This window comes from Miscanthus floridulus, chromosome 19 (genome assembly GCF_019320115.1).
Source record: "Miscanthus floridulus cultivar M001 chromosome 19, ASM1932011v1, whole genome shotgun sequence".
Classification (NCBI taxonomy): domain Eukaryota; kingdom Viridiplantae; phylum Streptophyta; class Magnoliopsida; order Poales; family Poaceae; genus Miscanthus; species Miscanthus floridulus.
In genome coordinates this window covers 5632738-5649202 of record NC_089598.1, presented here as the reverse complement: position 1 = coordinate 5649202, position 16465 = coordinate 5632738, and the positions used below count along the sequence as shown (strand labels likewise).

Here is a 16465-nt window from a genome sequence, read left to right as displayed (position 1 = left end):
TTCCAGGATTCTTCACTTTCACATTATCTTATTCATTCACACGACTGATTTGCATTGATTCTGGGTGTCTCATATGTGCCCTTACACACATATTTATATCAGGATGGACTGTTCCTGGATTACCCTTTACACACATATTTATATGTTTTTCAAGTCATCGGTCAGCATTTAGAGCCTTTATCGCCTTTTGTTTGTGGGTAAAGGGTAACTACGCATATGCTGTCACATCTCTTTTTATCAGGTGCACTACGAACCAAGTAAAAGACCTATAAATAGTCCATTGCAGGAGCATTGTTACGGCAAAATTCAGGTGAGGTGGTGAAGCCGGTGGCCAAACGGTTACACAGCACACTTTTAGCAGCAATGTTGGGGATGGCACGCATCAACGAGTGGAAGCCGGTGATCGCGATGCTAGTCTTCGACCTCATCTCTGCCGTGACAACAGCCCTGATCAAGAAGGCGCTGCAGGAGGGGCTCGACCGCCTGGTGCTCATCACGCTGCGGCAGCTTGTGGCCACAGTCGTCCTCGCTCCAATCGCTTACTTCAGAGAGCGGTACGTACCGAAATGTGACATTTTTTCAGTGAAGTGAATGACCAAAATTCAGATGCAGAACCAACTTATAGCTACGACCTAGATAGGATGTTGTAATGTGATGCTAATGCTTGATTTGCGCCCCCTCTTTTGCCTTTTCATGCAGGAACACAAGGCCTAAGCTCACACCGGAGATCCTAGTCTACCTCTTCTTCAGTGCAGCATTTGGGTACGTACAGTCACAGATCCTAGTCACTCCTTTTTTTTTATGATGAGGATACATAACATTTCTGTCTGATTCACTATTCCTTTTTCCTGCTCCTGTCCTGTCCTGTCCAGCGCCGCGCTCTCTCAGTACACCTTCTTCTACGGGCTGCAGTACACCACCGCAACGTTCGCCATAACTTTCACCAACGTGGCTCCTGTGCTCACTTTCCTCATTGCAGTCTTGCTAAGGTGCTCCTCCAGCATCCTTCAGTCTCCTGCACCTGCTCTTGTTCTGATGAAACTGAAAGTCTGAAACTCTGAAACTGAAAGTCTGAAACCGGCCCTTTCCTTTCACTCAGGGTGGAGTCACTGAACATGAAGAACAAGGCAGGAGCAGCAAAGATCGTCGGAACGCTCACGTCGTTCGCCGGCGTCATGCTCCTGACCCTCTACAAGGGCGTTTCCTTGACGCACCTAGCTGAAGAACCTAGCCCGGATCACCACGGAGCAGCACCAGGGTCGTCGTCGTCTGACAGGAAGAGCTGGACGCTGGGAACTCTGGCATTGCTCGCCAACTGCCTGTGCTTCTCCTTCTGGCTGCTGCTGCAGTCCAGGCTCACCAAGAAGTACCCGGCGCTCTACTCCAGCACGGCCTACATGTTCCTCATCAGTTCACTGCAGGGCGGGGCCCTCACGGCGGCCATCCAGAGGCGAGCTTCGGTGTGGGTTCTGACGAGGCCGCTGGAGATCGTTACGGTCTTATATACAGTAAGCTGATGACGACCTTATTTTCCTTATTGTCACTTTCTGATAGGCGCGCAAACCTTTTGCGCGTTCGAGATAAAATATCGTCTTTACGACTTTACGTACACTTCTGTTTCTGTTTGTTTTGGTATATATTAAAATCTAAAAAGCCCTCCAATCCCTGCTTGGTGAAGTGAAGCCATCATTGGCAAGGTAGAAATAACAGTACTTTGATAAGCTGCACATAGCCTTTTCAGATAAAAGTAGGAGTAAGACGGACGTTGCATTTTTGGCATAGAATAGGAAAATCCTGAAGCCAATCCTAAAAACCCCCTGTAGCTTTGACTTACGAAAGTTAGTAATAAAAAACTTAGCAGTTAGCACACAACTCCTTCTTACTTTTTTCCTCTTTATATTTAATCTAATATTAAAGTATATATGGAGAGTTTATTCTTTTGTCCTCTCCAAATTATGACAAGTGGGCCTAGGCTTATGAATCTGCCCCATGTGTAGCCACATGACGTATAAGATAGGGGTGGATCCAGCGGTGGGTGTGGGTGTGGGGGGGGGGGGGGGGGGGGGGGGCTCTAGCCCCCTAGTGCTGCTGAAGCCGTGGAGTCCCCCCTTAGTCCCTCCGAAATTCTTGCAATGAATGCACCTTGAGGACAGTCTGAAGTTGACTAGAGATTTTGGGTTAGAAGCTGGGCTTACAGAAGGGTAGGGATCGTTGAAGAGGAAATGTTGTAGATCTCCTCCCATTGGAGGGGCGGCAGTGGCGGCGAGGAGCCCTCGGACTTATGATCGCAGCAATTGTACCACGTCAAGGATTTGGACCACCCTAGTGTGGAGGGAGGCCCCGACGTTGGCAGCGGCGGCCGAGACATAGAGGAGGCCATGGAGGTCCGACTAGAGCGATTGGACGCCACACAGAGCTGCACATGCAAGGAATCCACTCGCACCGCACTCGCCTTCTCCTGGTCTAGAGAGCATGCTTGAGCGTCTCCATGAACCAGTTGGTGCCTATCGTCGAGGTGTTAGGGGCCCGACGCATCCTCCTTAGGTGCTTCACCCGACGGGAGCAGCTAAGACTACCGATCGGCGAAGCAGTGTCAGGGTTAGGGGATGCCGGTGTTAGGAGGAGGTGCTGCAGGGGGAGAATCTGGTCGAGGTTCTCTTTGAAACGTTAATTTTCCCCCATTACATTGCCCTTGTTGTCTTTGTAGTAGCCCGCGATTGACTCGTACCTGGTGTTACAGGCGTCGACCATCTTGGTGATTCCCTTGAGCTTGAGCAGAGCCCTAGGATCGGAAGAGAGCACACAAGCTTAAGTTAATTCCAAAACTGAAGCCGCCATGTTGGAGTTGTTCACTCTTCACTGACCAGGGGCAAATCCAGCGGTGGGCAGGAGGGGCTCTAGCCCCCCTACTGCTGCCGAACCCCGTGGCGCCCCTTAGCCCCTCCTAGGAATTCTTGCCATGAATAATGCAATTCGCGATTTTGTGCTAGCACCCGGGCTAAGTTTCCTATGGGCTTCAATGAAGTGAAAAAGACCCACTCGGTAACCAACCTTTTGGCCTTCTCCATGCCCCTAATTCTCTCAAATCCTTACCTGTGCAGTTGTGAGCTATGGTAGGCGATAGATGTGGCGTGCGAGCCGCCGTAGTGCTACTAGAAAGTGCACACGCGCAAGGGAGACAGAGTGCGGAGGCACTGGAGGCCAGAGCGCAAGGGGCAGGCGCAAGCACGACTGAGCACCTGAGCGACTAAATGGGTCCAATGCGATGAGCAAGAACAGGTGCATATAGCAAGGAGGTAGGGCGCACCGCCGGCCTATGGCACTGCACTGGATGGAAGCATGGTGGCCGCCGGCTGCGGCTGGGATGCACGCCTCCACGACATAGGCACATGGGCGTCCTGGAGTCCTGGACGACTAGACTGGATATATAGCTGGTTGAGCGGTTGACAAGTAAGCTAGCACCATGTTCTAAGTTCTAATAATCTATGTTCTCCTAAGTGATAATTGGATATTTGGATGCTTTGGCAATTGTGTGGGTTAGTTATTGGTGTTAGATAGAGCATGACGACGTGTTGTGAATCCGCCACTTTATCTTCATGGAACAACACATGTTCGCTGCTGTAGTTCATGTCTTTCAGGTGTTCAATGAAATGCGTCACTAGCCAGGCGAGTAGTTGCATCATATCTTGTGATTTGAGAAATTCCTACACTATAATAATATATGCACCTTTTTTCTATTTAGCGAGTTACTAATTTGAGCACTTAGTGTCTTGATTGTAGTAGCCTATAGTAGAAAACCATGTGAAAGCTCGCTTTTGTATCTCTGGAAGCACAACTTCATGCTCATGCCTTCTCACCATGGTATGAACTTGATTGCTTGAGCCCCTTAAATATTTATCCCGGATCCGCCACTGGTATAGGCTTCCCCGTCTCCACATCCATACATTAACTATAATAATATTAAAGAGCGAAAATTTATTCCTCCAAATTTTTGGTCCATTGCACTCTCTTCCTGTTTAGTTGATCCACTCTCTAGAGCATAAGAGTTTACTAAAAACAGTAAGACGTGATGAATTGGACATTAGAGTCCCAATTGGTTTATTATCCTATTGGTGACCTGATTAAATTCATAACCCATACCCATACAAGTTAGAATACCGCACGTAGGATCACAATATGCAGTCTGATTTTAAAAAGAAAGTATTAGAACATATGATGCAAGATGTAGATTCTGCTGTAACTTGCAGCGCACGATCGAGTATGTTTGCTAGTTTTATAATGATTGGTAAAACTGGCATGTACCCATCTCAATAAGGAAAGGCACAGTATATAAACCCAGACCTAGGAGGACAGAAGCGGCACATAAGCTTACTATTCTGATGGATTTGATGACGCCCATCGGCACTCTCAAGGTGTAGAAAGAAAATATTGCCTACAAGTTCTTTGTAGGTCTTGGTGGTCACTTTGATCACCGGAATTAGTGTAAGTAATACGAACAAAGCCACTCACTTTTTTCTCCAGTCTCCTATCATTAATATTAAAGTAGATGTATTTTTTTCTTACATCATTTCTAGAAGCCTCTCTTCCCACACGCAGAACGGAACGTGTATATCTCAAGAGTTGTTTGGTGCGTTGTTTTTGCCCCCGTCGTAGCTAGTGCTTCCCACTGTTATCGGATCACTTAACTTTATGTTTGGTTGGACTGAGCCGGAAGTCGATAACACAGGGATTAGGTACGGCACTTGCAATGGTCAGGGCCAAAGCTATGTTGTTCTTAGAGGTTGCAAATGCACCCTCAAAAATTATAAAAACAGTGTATTTGATTGAAATTTCACCAAATTAAACATCACTTCATAGTTGACAAGAGGGCCGGGGCTGAACAAAACAACCACCGCTCATACTCTCATAGTCGACGAGACGTTGGCACCTGATCCTATCGAGTCCCACCTATGCACGTGTCCATCCCTGCAACCTCTACATAGGGGGTGGACGACGGATGCATGCAAACAGACGTCAATAACACAAGATCTCCATGATTGTTCTGATGAACGCCTCACCACTCGTTGGCTTGCTTTGTGTCTTATCTGGATCTCAATCTCTCAATTCGATGCAGTCCATATGCATGCAACAAAGACTGCCCCACTATTGCCAGCGCGATTTGATCCCATCCCAATCCCATCCTTCTTTTTCGTCTAGACCAGACAAACGCGATCCGATGTAGCTAGCTAGATCATCAAAGCACACATGCATGAGCTTGTAGGTGGCCCTTCTAATCTGCCTCTCGCGTGAATATAGTGCAAATGTTCAGTATTATACTTGATAATGAGGACGAAGTAAATCCAGACGGGAGAGTACACAACTACCATAAACGACAACAGTTCCAAATTATTGGGAATGCAATATAGTACAAATGTTCTTTTTTTCTCAGAAAAAAGAATTACAAGCTGATGAATTCTCATTCATCTTTCTGTTCTTTGATGACAACTTAAAGCGAATCAGAATTTGTATTTCAAGCACATATATATGTTTATATGTTTCAGGGAGTCATGGGGTCCGGAGTGGGCTACGTGCTGATGACGTGGTGCGTGGAGAAGAGAGGGCCGGTGTTCACGTCAGCCTTCATCCCTGTCATCCAGATCATGGTTGCCATGATGGATTTCTTCTTTCTCCATGAGAATCTCTATCTTGGAAGGTAAGCTATCTGTTGTATTACCATACTCAACATCCTCATCATCAGCTGAAGAATTTTGAAGCTGTCGTTGGCTAGCAAAATGCATGGCCCCCAGCAGGCAGTAAGAAAATAAAATAAAATAAAAGAGAGAGCAGGAGTATCCATACTAGCTAGCTCTGCAGACACCTACCTACATGTATACGTCACGTTGAAGTGATGGCATGCAGCTAGCTGGGTTTTTGGAATTGCAATGGATGGACCAAAATGCATCACTTTTATTTATTTATTTTGTTGTTATCCATGCATGCAGTGTTCTGGGATCCATACTCTTGATTCTGGGCCTCTATATTCTGCTGTGGGGAAAGAAGAGGGATGCCTCAGAAGCATCATCATCATCAGCTGCTGCTGCCAAGGAAGAAGAGGAGGAGGAGGAGGAGGACAAAGAGAAGCAAGTCAGATCATGAGGACCAGCAGACCACTCTTATCTTTTTCTTCCAAAACAAACCAGGATGAGGACCAAAAGATAGAGTTCTTTGGACTGTGATCCATACTTGACATATATACTTAATATAATAGTATATAATAATTTCCTGCTTGATTTCCTACTACTAGGTGGAACTAGTACTACTGTACTAAGAAGGATGGTCTAATAATTCTGCTAGTATATGTAGTATTTGTTTTAATTTCCTTTGTGGCCAAATTAGTATATATAATAGAGAAATTTTACGGTGCTTGAAAATAATAAGAGCCTTTCGTTCATCTTGATCTAATAGTTAAAAATGTAAAGGAATCTAATGAGAGGGACTTAAGTTGTGGGCCTGGAACTGATTTCTATATTTATCCAAAGGGTAGAATGGTATTTTGATCGGTAGAACCCCTACCCGCAGATTATCCATCCCTGTTGGATAATGTTGAATGGGTACAGGTTCTCGCACCGCTGGTCCAAGGTGCCATGGAGCGGCAGGGCCATCCTCACCAGCGAAGACGTCTAACGACACTTTAGTGATCGGCAAGACGAAGAAGCCCAACTGATCCATCTTCGAGATGGACGACGACGTCGGCTGCGACAACTTCAGTCTGCCGCATCGCCTGTGTGCTGCTCCTCGAGGCGCACCATATATGCACCACGCCGCCGGCCGCCTGGGTAGCTGCCCTCCATCGCCATCACGCGTCAGGGACACAGTGCCGCGCCGCCTCGCCGCCGGCCAGTGCGCCGCCCTCCATCGCCATCACGCGGGCTCCAACGAGACCCTGCAGGCGAGCGATGGTGAGCCTGGACACGACAGACGCCGGCACCAGTGCGCCTCGTGCAGGCTAGCGGCGGCGGCGGCGACGAGCCGGCGAACTGTCTCCGGCGCGAATGCATGTGTGCGTTCCGTATATTAGTAAAATGACTAAACTATCCTTAATTATATTTAATTAATTACTTTTACAGCGGACGTCTGGAAAAAAAATCCATAAGAGGAGCTACCGGTTCCTCCCGAGCACAGTAAAACATCTCTATATAATAATTAAGTATCTGTGTTGTTTCCTCTCTAAAAAGAAGCATTAGTACTTTATTTCCCCATAAAAAAGATAGTACTACTTGTATAGTTGTATTCTACAGTAGCATGTGTGTTTTTGCTTACCCTAATGACCTAATTTTCTTAGTGTGCCTGACCGTACCATGCATGGAAAAAAAAGTTACCATGCATGCATGCAATCTCTCCAAAGTTCAGTCATAGCGAGGCCGATGGGGCCGGTGGCAGATGTCACCCATATATAATTCGACACGTAGAATGTCTTTTTCTGTCACAATGAACACGGAATTGCATTGGGTGCGTGGGAGGAAGAAAAAAGAGAGAAATGTTCTTCATGCACACATGGCGCTTGTCTTGTACCCCCAAATTCGCCATTCTCCTATGTGGGCGGCGCGGCGAGCGAGAATCGATGCTCCGGATTTGATGTGGACCTAAAGCAACGTGTGCCAATGAAAGCAGAGACAGTGGGCATTGGATTTTACTCCTTTCTCGTGGAAAAAGATGCATACATGTTTTTTTTTTATTTCCTAGCTCCATCTACATATATGGTGCATGTTCTTAAACTGGCCCTAAATAGAGGTAGTAGTCATGACAATGCCTGAGTGCTCAAGCAGGAAGCATCCAATGCCCCTACAGTAGAAGCGATTGACGCATGCAGGAGCAGGACATCTGATCTAATTGCATCACGGGTCAGGTCACAATCAACGTGCTTGCCAAAACTGATAAAAAAGATGAGGAGCTTTTAAATGTTCGATCCACTGCACTGCACTACCTAAAGAGCTGGGCATTCTGCTCACTTGCTGGCAGCACAATTTGCTCATGGATCAAACATGCACGTACATCTTCCAGATTGCAAATATAATATTCTCAGGTCAGCAAAGCAAATAGTGTAAGAACCAGCTAGCCAGCCAATGGTTGCTAAGTGCTTTGTCCTATACCCAATGCAAAACCCCTAGTCACAGCTCAAGCTAGAGCATATGGTCACGTGTTAGGAAAACGAAACGAGGTCGATAGGGAACATCCTCCTTTCAGATGCCACTGCATGCATCATCAGCACCTCAGCATGCAGGTAGCAGCACTATAAAGCCACGACATAACCAGAGCAGACTGCTCAGCTCATCACACAAAGCCATCGTCAGATCGAAGCAAGCTCAGGATCGATCGAGAACAGCTAGCGAGCTAGGGCTCTGCAGCTGGTTAGTTGCTGCTGCTTGAGCCTTGGATCGAGATGTGGAGTGCAGGATGCATGGAACAGTGGGCGCCGACGGCGGCAATGGTGGCCACCAACGTCGTGATCGCCGTCATGAACGCGCTGATCAAGCAGGCACTGAGCCAGGGCATGAACAGGCTGGTCCTCATCACTTTCCGGCAGATGCTGGCCACCCTGTTCCTTGGACCCATTGCCTACTTCAAGGAAAGGTAGGCGATGCTGTGGGTGGTGTGGTGTGGTGTCAAAAAAGGCATGCATGCATGGGTATATATTTCGCTATAGATTGTTGACGGCCAATGTTTTTTTCCCCCTTCATTCATCAGGAACATGAGACCAAAGTTCACAACCGAAATCTTTGTCTACACGTTCCTCAGTGGAATTCTTGGGTAAACACCAACTCCACTCTCTCACACACACACTATTGTATTAATGACTCAGTTGGTTGTTCTTCATTGTTCCTGGATTGATGAAACGTTTGTTTCACGTGTTGCCTGCTGCAGGCCGGTGCTGCTTCAGTACACATTGTTTGTGGGATTGGATTACACGACAGCAACATTTGCTGCAACTTTCGGAAATTTGCTTCCAGTGGTTACTTTCCTCATATCACTTGCTTTCAGGTAAAAACCCAGCTTCTTCTTTCAGCAGCAGTTTGAAAGGCTCTTCCCTCTCTCTCTCTCTCTCTCTTGGTCAAAATCTGGACCGTAAATTTGCAGTATCTATTTGTATTATAAAACTGGATGGCACAAAAAATTTGACTACAAAGTAGCAGAGTGCCGTCACTGCTACTAAGAAAAGAAGAAATTGGTATAGTGCTATCACTGCTATGGAACCTTGTACTTTTCAAATCAACCAGTACATCCTAAGCCCCCCTTTGACAGGGCTCATCGAGCGGCTTCTTGAGCAGCTCATGGTGAAGCCCTGCCAAACGCTATAACTCAAAATGGCTCACGAGAAAAAGCCAGGAGAAGCCCCGCCTTTTCCGCTCTCTAGGTTCTTCCGCCGATGAGAAGCCAAAAATAGTGGCTCATACCGGCTCATTCCTCCACCCAAAATACTAAAGTATGCATGTGCCCTTGCTATTTCACAGAACTTACAACATTTGCCATCAAGCAAGCCTGCGAGCTCGGCAGCAGCGTGGAGGCGGCGGCGGGGGTGGTGGCCGGCGGACGCCATGGCGGGCGGCGGCGCGTGCGGAGCCCACGGCCGGGCCGAAGCTCAGCAGCCGAAGCGGAGCACGGCGGTGTGCCGAGGCCGCGGACATGTTGGATCTCGGTGGCGTGCCGAGGCCACGGCCATTGCGGAGCTTGATTGCGCGAGCGGAGGCGGCATCCATGGCGGAGCTCGGCGACGCGGGTGGAGCACCGGCGGCGGCGCAGACCCCTGATGCGCCAGCGGAGAGCACGGAGGTGGGGGCACGGGTGGTGGCCTGGACGCCGCCCAAGAGAGAAAGAAGGAAAGAAAGGCCGATCGGATAAGGAGAGAGGAGGGGGAAAGAAGGGAAGGCCGATCGGATAAGGAGAGAGAAGGGGAAAAGGAAAGAAAATGAAAAGGAAAATGAAGAGAAAAAAAGAAAAAGAAAAGAGAAAAAAATAAATATAAGGGTATTTTGGACATTTGACATCTTCTTTCCAATCTGAAAAGCCAGAAGAAGCCGTTTTGTCAAACGTTTTCGTACAAAATAAGCCAGAGCTAGAAAAAAACTGCTTTTCCATACGAGCCAGAGCCAGAGCTGTTTTTTCATGAGCCAAAGCCATGCCAAATGGGCCCTAAATAAAGTGCCTAAAAAGGAAACTTCAACTCTGTTCCCATGAGAAAGTTAGCTGGTTTTAAAATGGCCCCAAATTAAGCAGCACATGCTACAACTAAGGGTCCTCAGCAGAGCACATTAGCTCAAATCGTCACTTGATCATCTAGGATCTTGTACATGTCTTATTAACTCCTATATATGGATTACTTTAAGCGCTTTCCGTAGAAATATATATAGTCCCACTTAATTATATACATAAGCTCACAAGTCACAATAATAAACTTCATCTTTCAGATTTGAAGCACTGGAGGTGAGGAGCAGGTCAGGGAGCGCCAAGATCTCAGGGACACTCATCTCCCTCGGCGGCGCAATGATGCTCACCTTCTACAAGGGTTCAGCACTGACCCACACCACCACATCGCTGTCACCGTCATCCATGGCTCCATCCTCCTCCGGCAGCAGTGGCGAGCACGGCACGGTCCGGTGGGTGCTGGGCTCCGTCTCCATGCTCGCCAACGTCGTCGGCTTCGCGCTGTGGCTGCTCCTGCAGCGGAAGTTCACCCGGAAGTACCCGGCCGTGTACTCGGCTACGGCGTTCATGTCGCTCTTCAGCTTCGTCCAGGCTGGAGCGCTCGCCCTGTCGGTCCAGAGGAGCAGCCTTGCCGTGTGGGCTCTCAGGGGAACCGTAGAGATCGCCACGGTGGTCTACTGTGTAAGATTTCTTCTCTTGCAGACTGCAGACACATTTGTCACTGTTGTGGCAGCATTGTTGATGCAGAATGCATGTTTGTGGTGCAGGGTATAGTGGCATCTGGCATTGGGTACCTTTTGCTCACATACTGCGTGGAGAAGAGAGGCCCTGTGTTCACTGCTGCCTTCAGCCCGCTCGCTCAGATCTTCGTTGCCGGCATCGACCTCTTCATCCTCCATGAACCTCTCTACCTTGGAAGGTGAGGTCACAATCACAACACCATGCTGCTCATCTCATCGACGATCTGCTCCCTAACTGCAGCCTAATTATTTTCACTAAAGACTGAACATTGTGCCGTTCCTCACTGAACATTCTCCCTAGCTAACTATTGCTTTGTGTTCTTCATCTTGCAGCGTGCTAGGATCTGTGCTGGTTATTCTCGGACTCTACCTTGTGCTGTGGGGCAAGAAAGAGGAAGCTGCTGCTGAGGCGACGGCGAAGCCAGTTCAGGTGGCCGAGGTAGAACAGCAAGAGAAAGTGTGATTCTTTTTATTACTCATCAGTCATCAGTGTGACAGAGCAGTGACCATAGCTAGAAGAATCCTATGTGAGTGTGACAGAGTGCATATGATCTCCAAGCTCTTACTGCTGCTTGTATTCTATTAGGTTATCCATATATCTCTTCATGTTGTAAATAAAATTCTCTGAAGTGTTGAGAAAGAGGCGTGTACGTCGCTGACAAGTGGGTCCAGAGAGAACGAGAGACCAATATGCTTTCTCATGTCGCTCAAGAATAGCAAAGCACTACTACTAGCTGTTGAATGGTTCTGCTAGCTCGCTCAGTCAGTGAAGCTCTCTGCATCAGACACTTGTCTCGCCTGCTCCGACAAGAACTCCGCACCTCCCAGCTCTTAGCACACATCTGGGCGATAAAGAGCGCGCCCGCACTTGCATAGTTGCATTCATTCTACACCAGCAAGATCATAACAGTGTGCGTGGATCCAGCACGATCGTATCGAAGAACGAAGCCATCGTCACAACGCAATGCAAGAACGCCGCCGCAGCGCCACCATGGGGGGTGTCACCGCCGCGACGCCGCTCTGCTACCTGGCCGCCGCGGCCCTGCTGCTTCTGCTGGGCACGGCCGTGGCGCCGTGCGGCGCGCAGGTGGTGGTGACCATCGAGGAGGCGTGCCGGATGGCGACGACCGGCGGCGCGTCGGGCGTGAGCTACGACCACTGCGTGGCGTCGCTGGCGTCGGACGCACGGAGCCGCGACGCCGCGGACCTGCACCACCTGGCCGCGCTGGCGACGCGGATCGCCGTGGAGCACGCGGCGGCGACGGAGGCCAAGATCGAGGACCTGGGTGAGGTGGAGGAGTCTCCCCACGCGCGCGCGCGCCTGCACCACTGCCTCGACCTCTACAACGCCGCCGCCGACGTCCTGCGCGACGCGCTCGACAACCTCCACGCCCGCGTCTACGGCAAGGCGTCCCAGCAGCTGGCCGCCGCGCTCGGCGCCGCCGAGAGCTGCGAGGACGTCTGGAAGGGCGAGGAGCATGTCCCCGTCGCCAGCCACGACAGGGAGTATGGCCGCATGGCGTTGGTCGCACTCGGCCTCACCAGCGGCATCGCGTGATCATATCACCTACGTACTACTACTGTCGTCTCATCGGCTCATCCCATCGATCGGTCCATTACACACAGCAGCCCGAACGCCATTGACGACGCCATGGCTGTCAAGTCGTCATCATAAGCTAAAGTCGCATCTTTCTGCTTGGAAGTTGGAAATCGTGTGTCACATTATATATGTGGTCGATGTATGTAATCGATCTTGCTTTCGTCCATACACCTTGATATGATTTTGGCATGCATGTAGAGTGATATTATTTGTTTAGCTATTAATTTTGTTCGTTTTCCTTTGGGTTCATGCCTTCTTCTATTCTTTGGGTATGTATGCATGCAGGGTATACATATTATACACTCGTATATGTTGTTCATTCTTTGGGTTTGGAGGACTTGTACGGTTGCATGGTGGTAAGTAAATATATCACATCTGGAATCAACTACCCACAAGATCAATGGCTTCCTGACGGCCCTCTATACATCACTCACGCAGCTCTTTTCTCTCATACCACTAGGCCTAATGTATCGGTGCAATGTGTTTTCCAAAATGGGTTTGATTTGCAGCTTAGGCCCCGGCTCACTACTAACGCTGCTAGCAATCAGCTAGACAGCCTGACTGTTTGTTTGCAGGGGATCAACCTCGGTGACGGCCCAGACACAAGACTGCTCAAGCTAAACAGCAAGCCATACACTGCTCGGGGAGCCTATGCCGCTCTTGACACTGCACGCGACAACACGGACTCACATGATCGACGCATCTGGGGGACTCGAGTACCAAACAAAGTGAAGGTGTTTGCCTGGCTGTATTTCAAAGACAGGTTGCGCACAAGAGTCAACCTTCACGCCAAGCATGTTGTTGATGATGATCACGTGCCAGAGGTGTGCTGATTCAGTAGAGGATCGGAATCATGTCTTCTTCGGTTGCTCATGCAACTCTGAACTCTGGAGAGTCATTGGGCTGAGTCATATTTCTCCTCTGTTCGATGATGAAGTCTGGAATGCCAATGCACCCCCCGGCCTCGACGCGTCAATTTGGCCGTTCGTTTTCCTGACGATCCTCTGGAGACTATGGGACGATAGAACTGGTCAAGTTTTCCGGAACAAAACTTCCTGTAGTAGAGCTGTAATCTCGCGGGTTTGTGATGACCTTGTGGTCTGGCGCAAGCACCTTCACCCTGATCTTGTAAACAGCCTCGATGGCTGGCGTAGCTTCCTTCTCGATTGTACTGGTACTGCTTTTGCTCACTCCGGGTAACTGGAGTGTTTGCCTTTGGAATGAAGAAGGTGGGGAAACTCTTCCCCCCGTTTTACTTTCAAAAAAAAACTACCCACAAGATCTTGCAAGGGCTATTTTCCCTCTCTATTTCTATGTATCTATCTATCATTTCTATCTCATTGTCATCTTATCTTCTTATACAATTACTAGCATGGCTTGAGCATCACTGTTGGTGTAGTAGATGTGTTTGCAAGTGAAGCTAGACCCTAGGGAAGTTCCGCGTGTTATCTATCTTGCTTTCGACCTCGTGTGACAATATAATTAGTTTTAGACCCTGTCTTTGGTGTAGTTTATTGGATTAGCTTACGCACTTTCTAAGGCTTCCATTAGTAAAGATTAGTACATAACAAAGCCATCCACTTGTTCCTTTTGGACTCGATATAAACATGGGTTGGAATTAATACTTTGAGGGAAAATCTACAACTTCACCGTACACTTGCAGTTCACGAGTTGCATGCTTACATAGCACCAACAACGGGCCACGTAACGCCACTAATAAGGTAAGTTAAAGTCTAGGGTTGTATCTCACAAAGGTTTGTTTAGCAGTTCTTTAAGCATATAGACACATGTAGATAATGTTAGCCTAAACTTTTCTACAGACTAAATGGTCACCTATCGTTTAGTTATTTATTCGGACTAAACGACCATTTAAACAAACTAAACAGTGATTAAACAGGATAAACGTTTGATGAAACGGATATGGCAAACCACTGTGCAATGTTTACAAAACATGTAAATGGGCTAAACGGTCGTATAGGTGAACAATACCTTCAGATAGTAAATTTGAATCTCCTTGACAGTATGACATTCTTATGACCAATTTAAAATACAAAGAATTAATTATATTTCCTTCTCAAAATTCAATATTTTGTTTTAATCTTTGAATTTTTTTTGGGGGGGGGGGGGGGGGGGGGGTGCCATTTGCCAATCATCGATTGTCACATACATAGCTTTGGACCTGCTTATATCTCAATAAACAAATTAGTCCTTTGAACAATTAGTCACTAATCCACCAAAACCTACTTAAATTGATAACACATGGAAAACATGCACGATCTATGGTGTTTCATTATAGTTGACAATAGATAACATAAGAATGCCACACTCCTTATTCCGATAGAAACCTCTCCTAGTAAAGCATCACACACACATATAACTTGATAAGGCTTTCTTACTCTGCACGTGCATTATACAACCAAATTTATGCAAGTGACTATGGAAGGCATAAGCTGTGGTAGAGTGTGTCAAATAGCTTGAAGAAATTAAAGGATACAAAATACCAGCAAAGGCCCAACACAAATCCCACTATGAAACCTAGGCAAAAATCCATTTCAACCCAACCATTTTTATGTATGATGGGACCCCCTTCAATTGGCTGATCTCCAGGGCATTGATTTTGAAGGGGATGTCCACATAGACCTGGATTACCAATATACATGGAAGTTGGATCATCTATGTTCAGAGTGTCTAGTTGATTTCCATAGGGTATTTTGCCTGATAAATTATTGTAGGACATGTTCAGAAAGCTCAGCGAAGTCAAATTTGATAAGCACCAAGGAATTTCACCAGAAAATTGGTCGTTTGAGAGATCAAGAGACTCCAATAATTGCAAAGTGCAAATTTGTTTTGGAATATGTCCACTAAAGTGATTCCATGACAAATTCAAATTTGTCATTCCAACAAGAGAGCTTATTTCCTCTGGAATTGGTCCAACTAAATTGTTCCGAGATAAATCTATGCTCGTCAGAAAAATTATATTTCTAGTATATTTGAGCTCGTGACCTTTTGTTTCCACTGCGAAACTGTCATTAGCCAGTCCCATTGGTCTATATCCATGTTCCAGATCATATTCTACTATAAAAGGATTCTGTTGTGGATCTAAAGGCTTACTTGTAGTGAAAGCCCTTAAGTGAGCTAAACAACGTGGTATTGTCCAAGATAAACTGTTATTTGCAAGATCCAAAATATGAAGGGCAGGAAATTGTGTTATCCCAACTGGAATGCAACCAGAAAATGAATTGGAGCTTAATCGAAGAATTACCGAAGAATTAACAAATGTGGCAATTCATCATTTATCCAAGCTGGTAACTTACCACTAAAATTATTGCGGGACAGATCTAGGACAGTAAGGTTTTTCCAAATTCGTAGGAACAAGGGAAATTCACCCGAAAGGTTGTTGTCACTCAGAAGAAGAGCATGGAGCTGCAAATTTGAAGAACCTGCACTGCTAGAATTTGCCGTTGAAGAGTTTATGGTAGATGAGTTCCACCATTTCAGATCATTGATGCTACAATCAGGAAGCTTCCTTTCGAGGAGATTTTTTGACAGATTCAGTATTCGCAATTGCTTCCACCGACAAATTGATGCAGGAATAACCCCAGTTAAACGATTGGAGAAGAGATGCACAACCTGTAACCCTAGAGCTTCAAAATTTAATGACAGATGTGTTATGTTGATCTCCACCAAGTCGGCCCAACGGCCAACTTAGACCCTGATACACGCCCTGATCGGGGCGCCTAACCAAATCATGGTTGGTGGGCCCCTATCGCACTGCGCTATAAAAAAGAGGTGGGGTTGTTTGGCTCACGGTACGAGGTTCACCAGTTTTGCCAAAGCACCCCACTGACAAACCCTAACCAATCTAAGGGAGCGCAGCAGCGGCGGGAAGGGCCGCCACCGTCCTCCTCGACTCGCCGCCGCCCACGCCGCCACTCTTAGGACCTCA

At 47.4% G+C, this 16465-nt stretch overlaps 3 protein-coding genes across 3 annotated transcripts; all 3 read left to right on the top strand.

Annotated features, from left to right (window-relative positions):
* Nucleotides 1-322: 322 nt before the first annotated feature.
* On the top strand, nt 323-6392 carry LOC136529063 (WAT1-related protein At4g01440-like). Its single transcript, XM_066522116.1, has 6 exons — nt 323-554; nt 700-762; nt 873-989; nt 1100-1508; nt 5541-5692; nt 5982-6392. The coding sequence occupies exons 1-6, from the start codon at nt 364-366 to the stop codon at nt 6133-6135; spliced, it is 1086 nt and encodes a 361-aa protein (XP_066378213.1). The 5' UTR covers nt 323-363; the 3' UTR covers nt 6136-6392.
* Nucleotides 6393-8319: 1927 nt separating this feature from the next.
* On the top strand, nt 8320-11700 carry LOC136528053 (WAT1-related protein At3g30340-like). Its single transcript, XM_066520951.1, has 6 exons — nt 8320-8610; nt 8725-8787; nt 8902-9018; nt 10443-10860; nt 10947-11098; nt 11253-11700. Exons 1-6 carry the CDS (start codon nt 8420-8422, stop codon nt 11380-11382), a joined length of 1071 nt encoding a protein of 356 aa, XP_066377048.1. The 5' UTR covers nt 8320-8419; the 3' UTR covers nt 11383-11700.
* Nucleotides 11701-11788: 88 nt separating this feature from the next.
* Nucleotides 11789-12838, top strand: LOC136528055 (pectinesterase inhibitor 12-like). Its single transcript, XM_066520952.1, has one exon. It carries the CDS (start codon nt 11884-11886, stop codon nt 12475-12477), a length of 594 nt encoding a protein of 197 aa, XP_066377049.1. The 5' UTR covers nt 11789-11883; the 3' UTR covers nt 12478-12838.
* Nucleotides 12839-16465: the final 3627 nt, after the last annotated feature.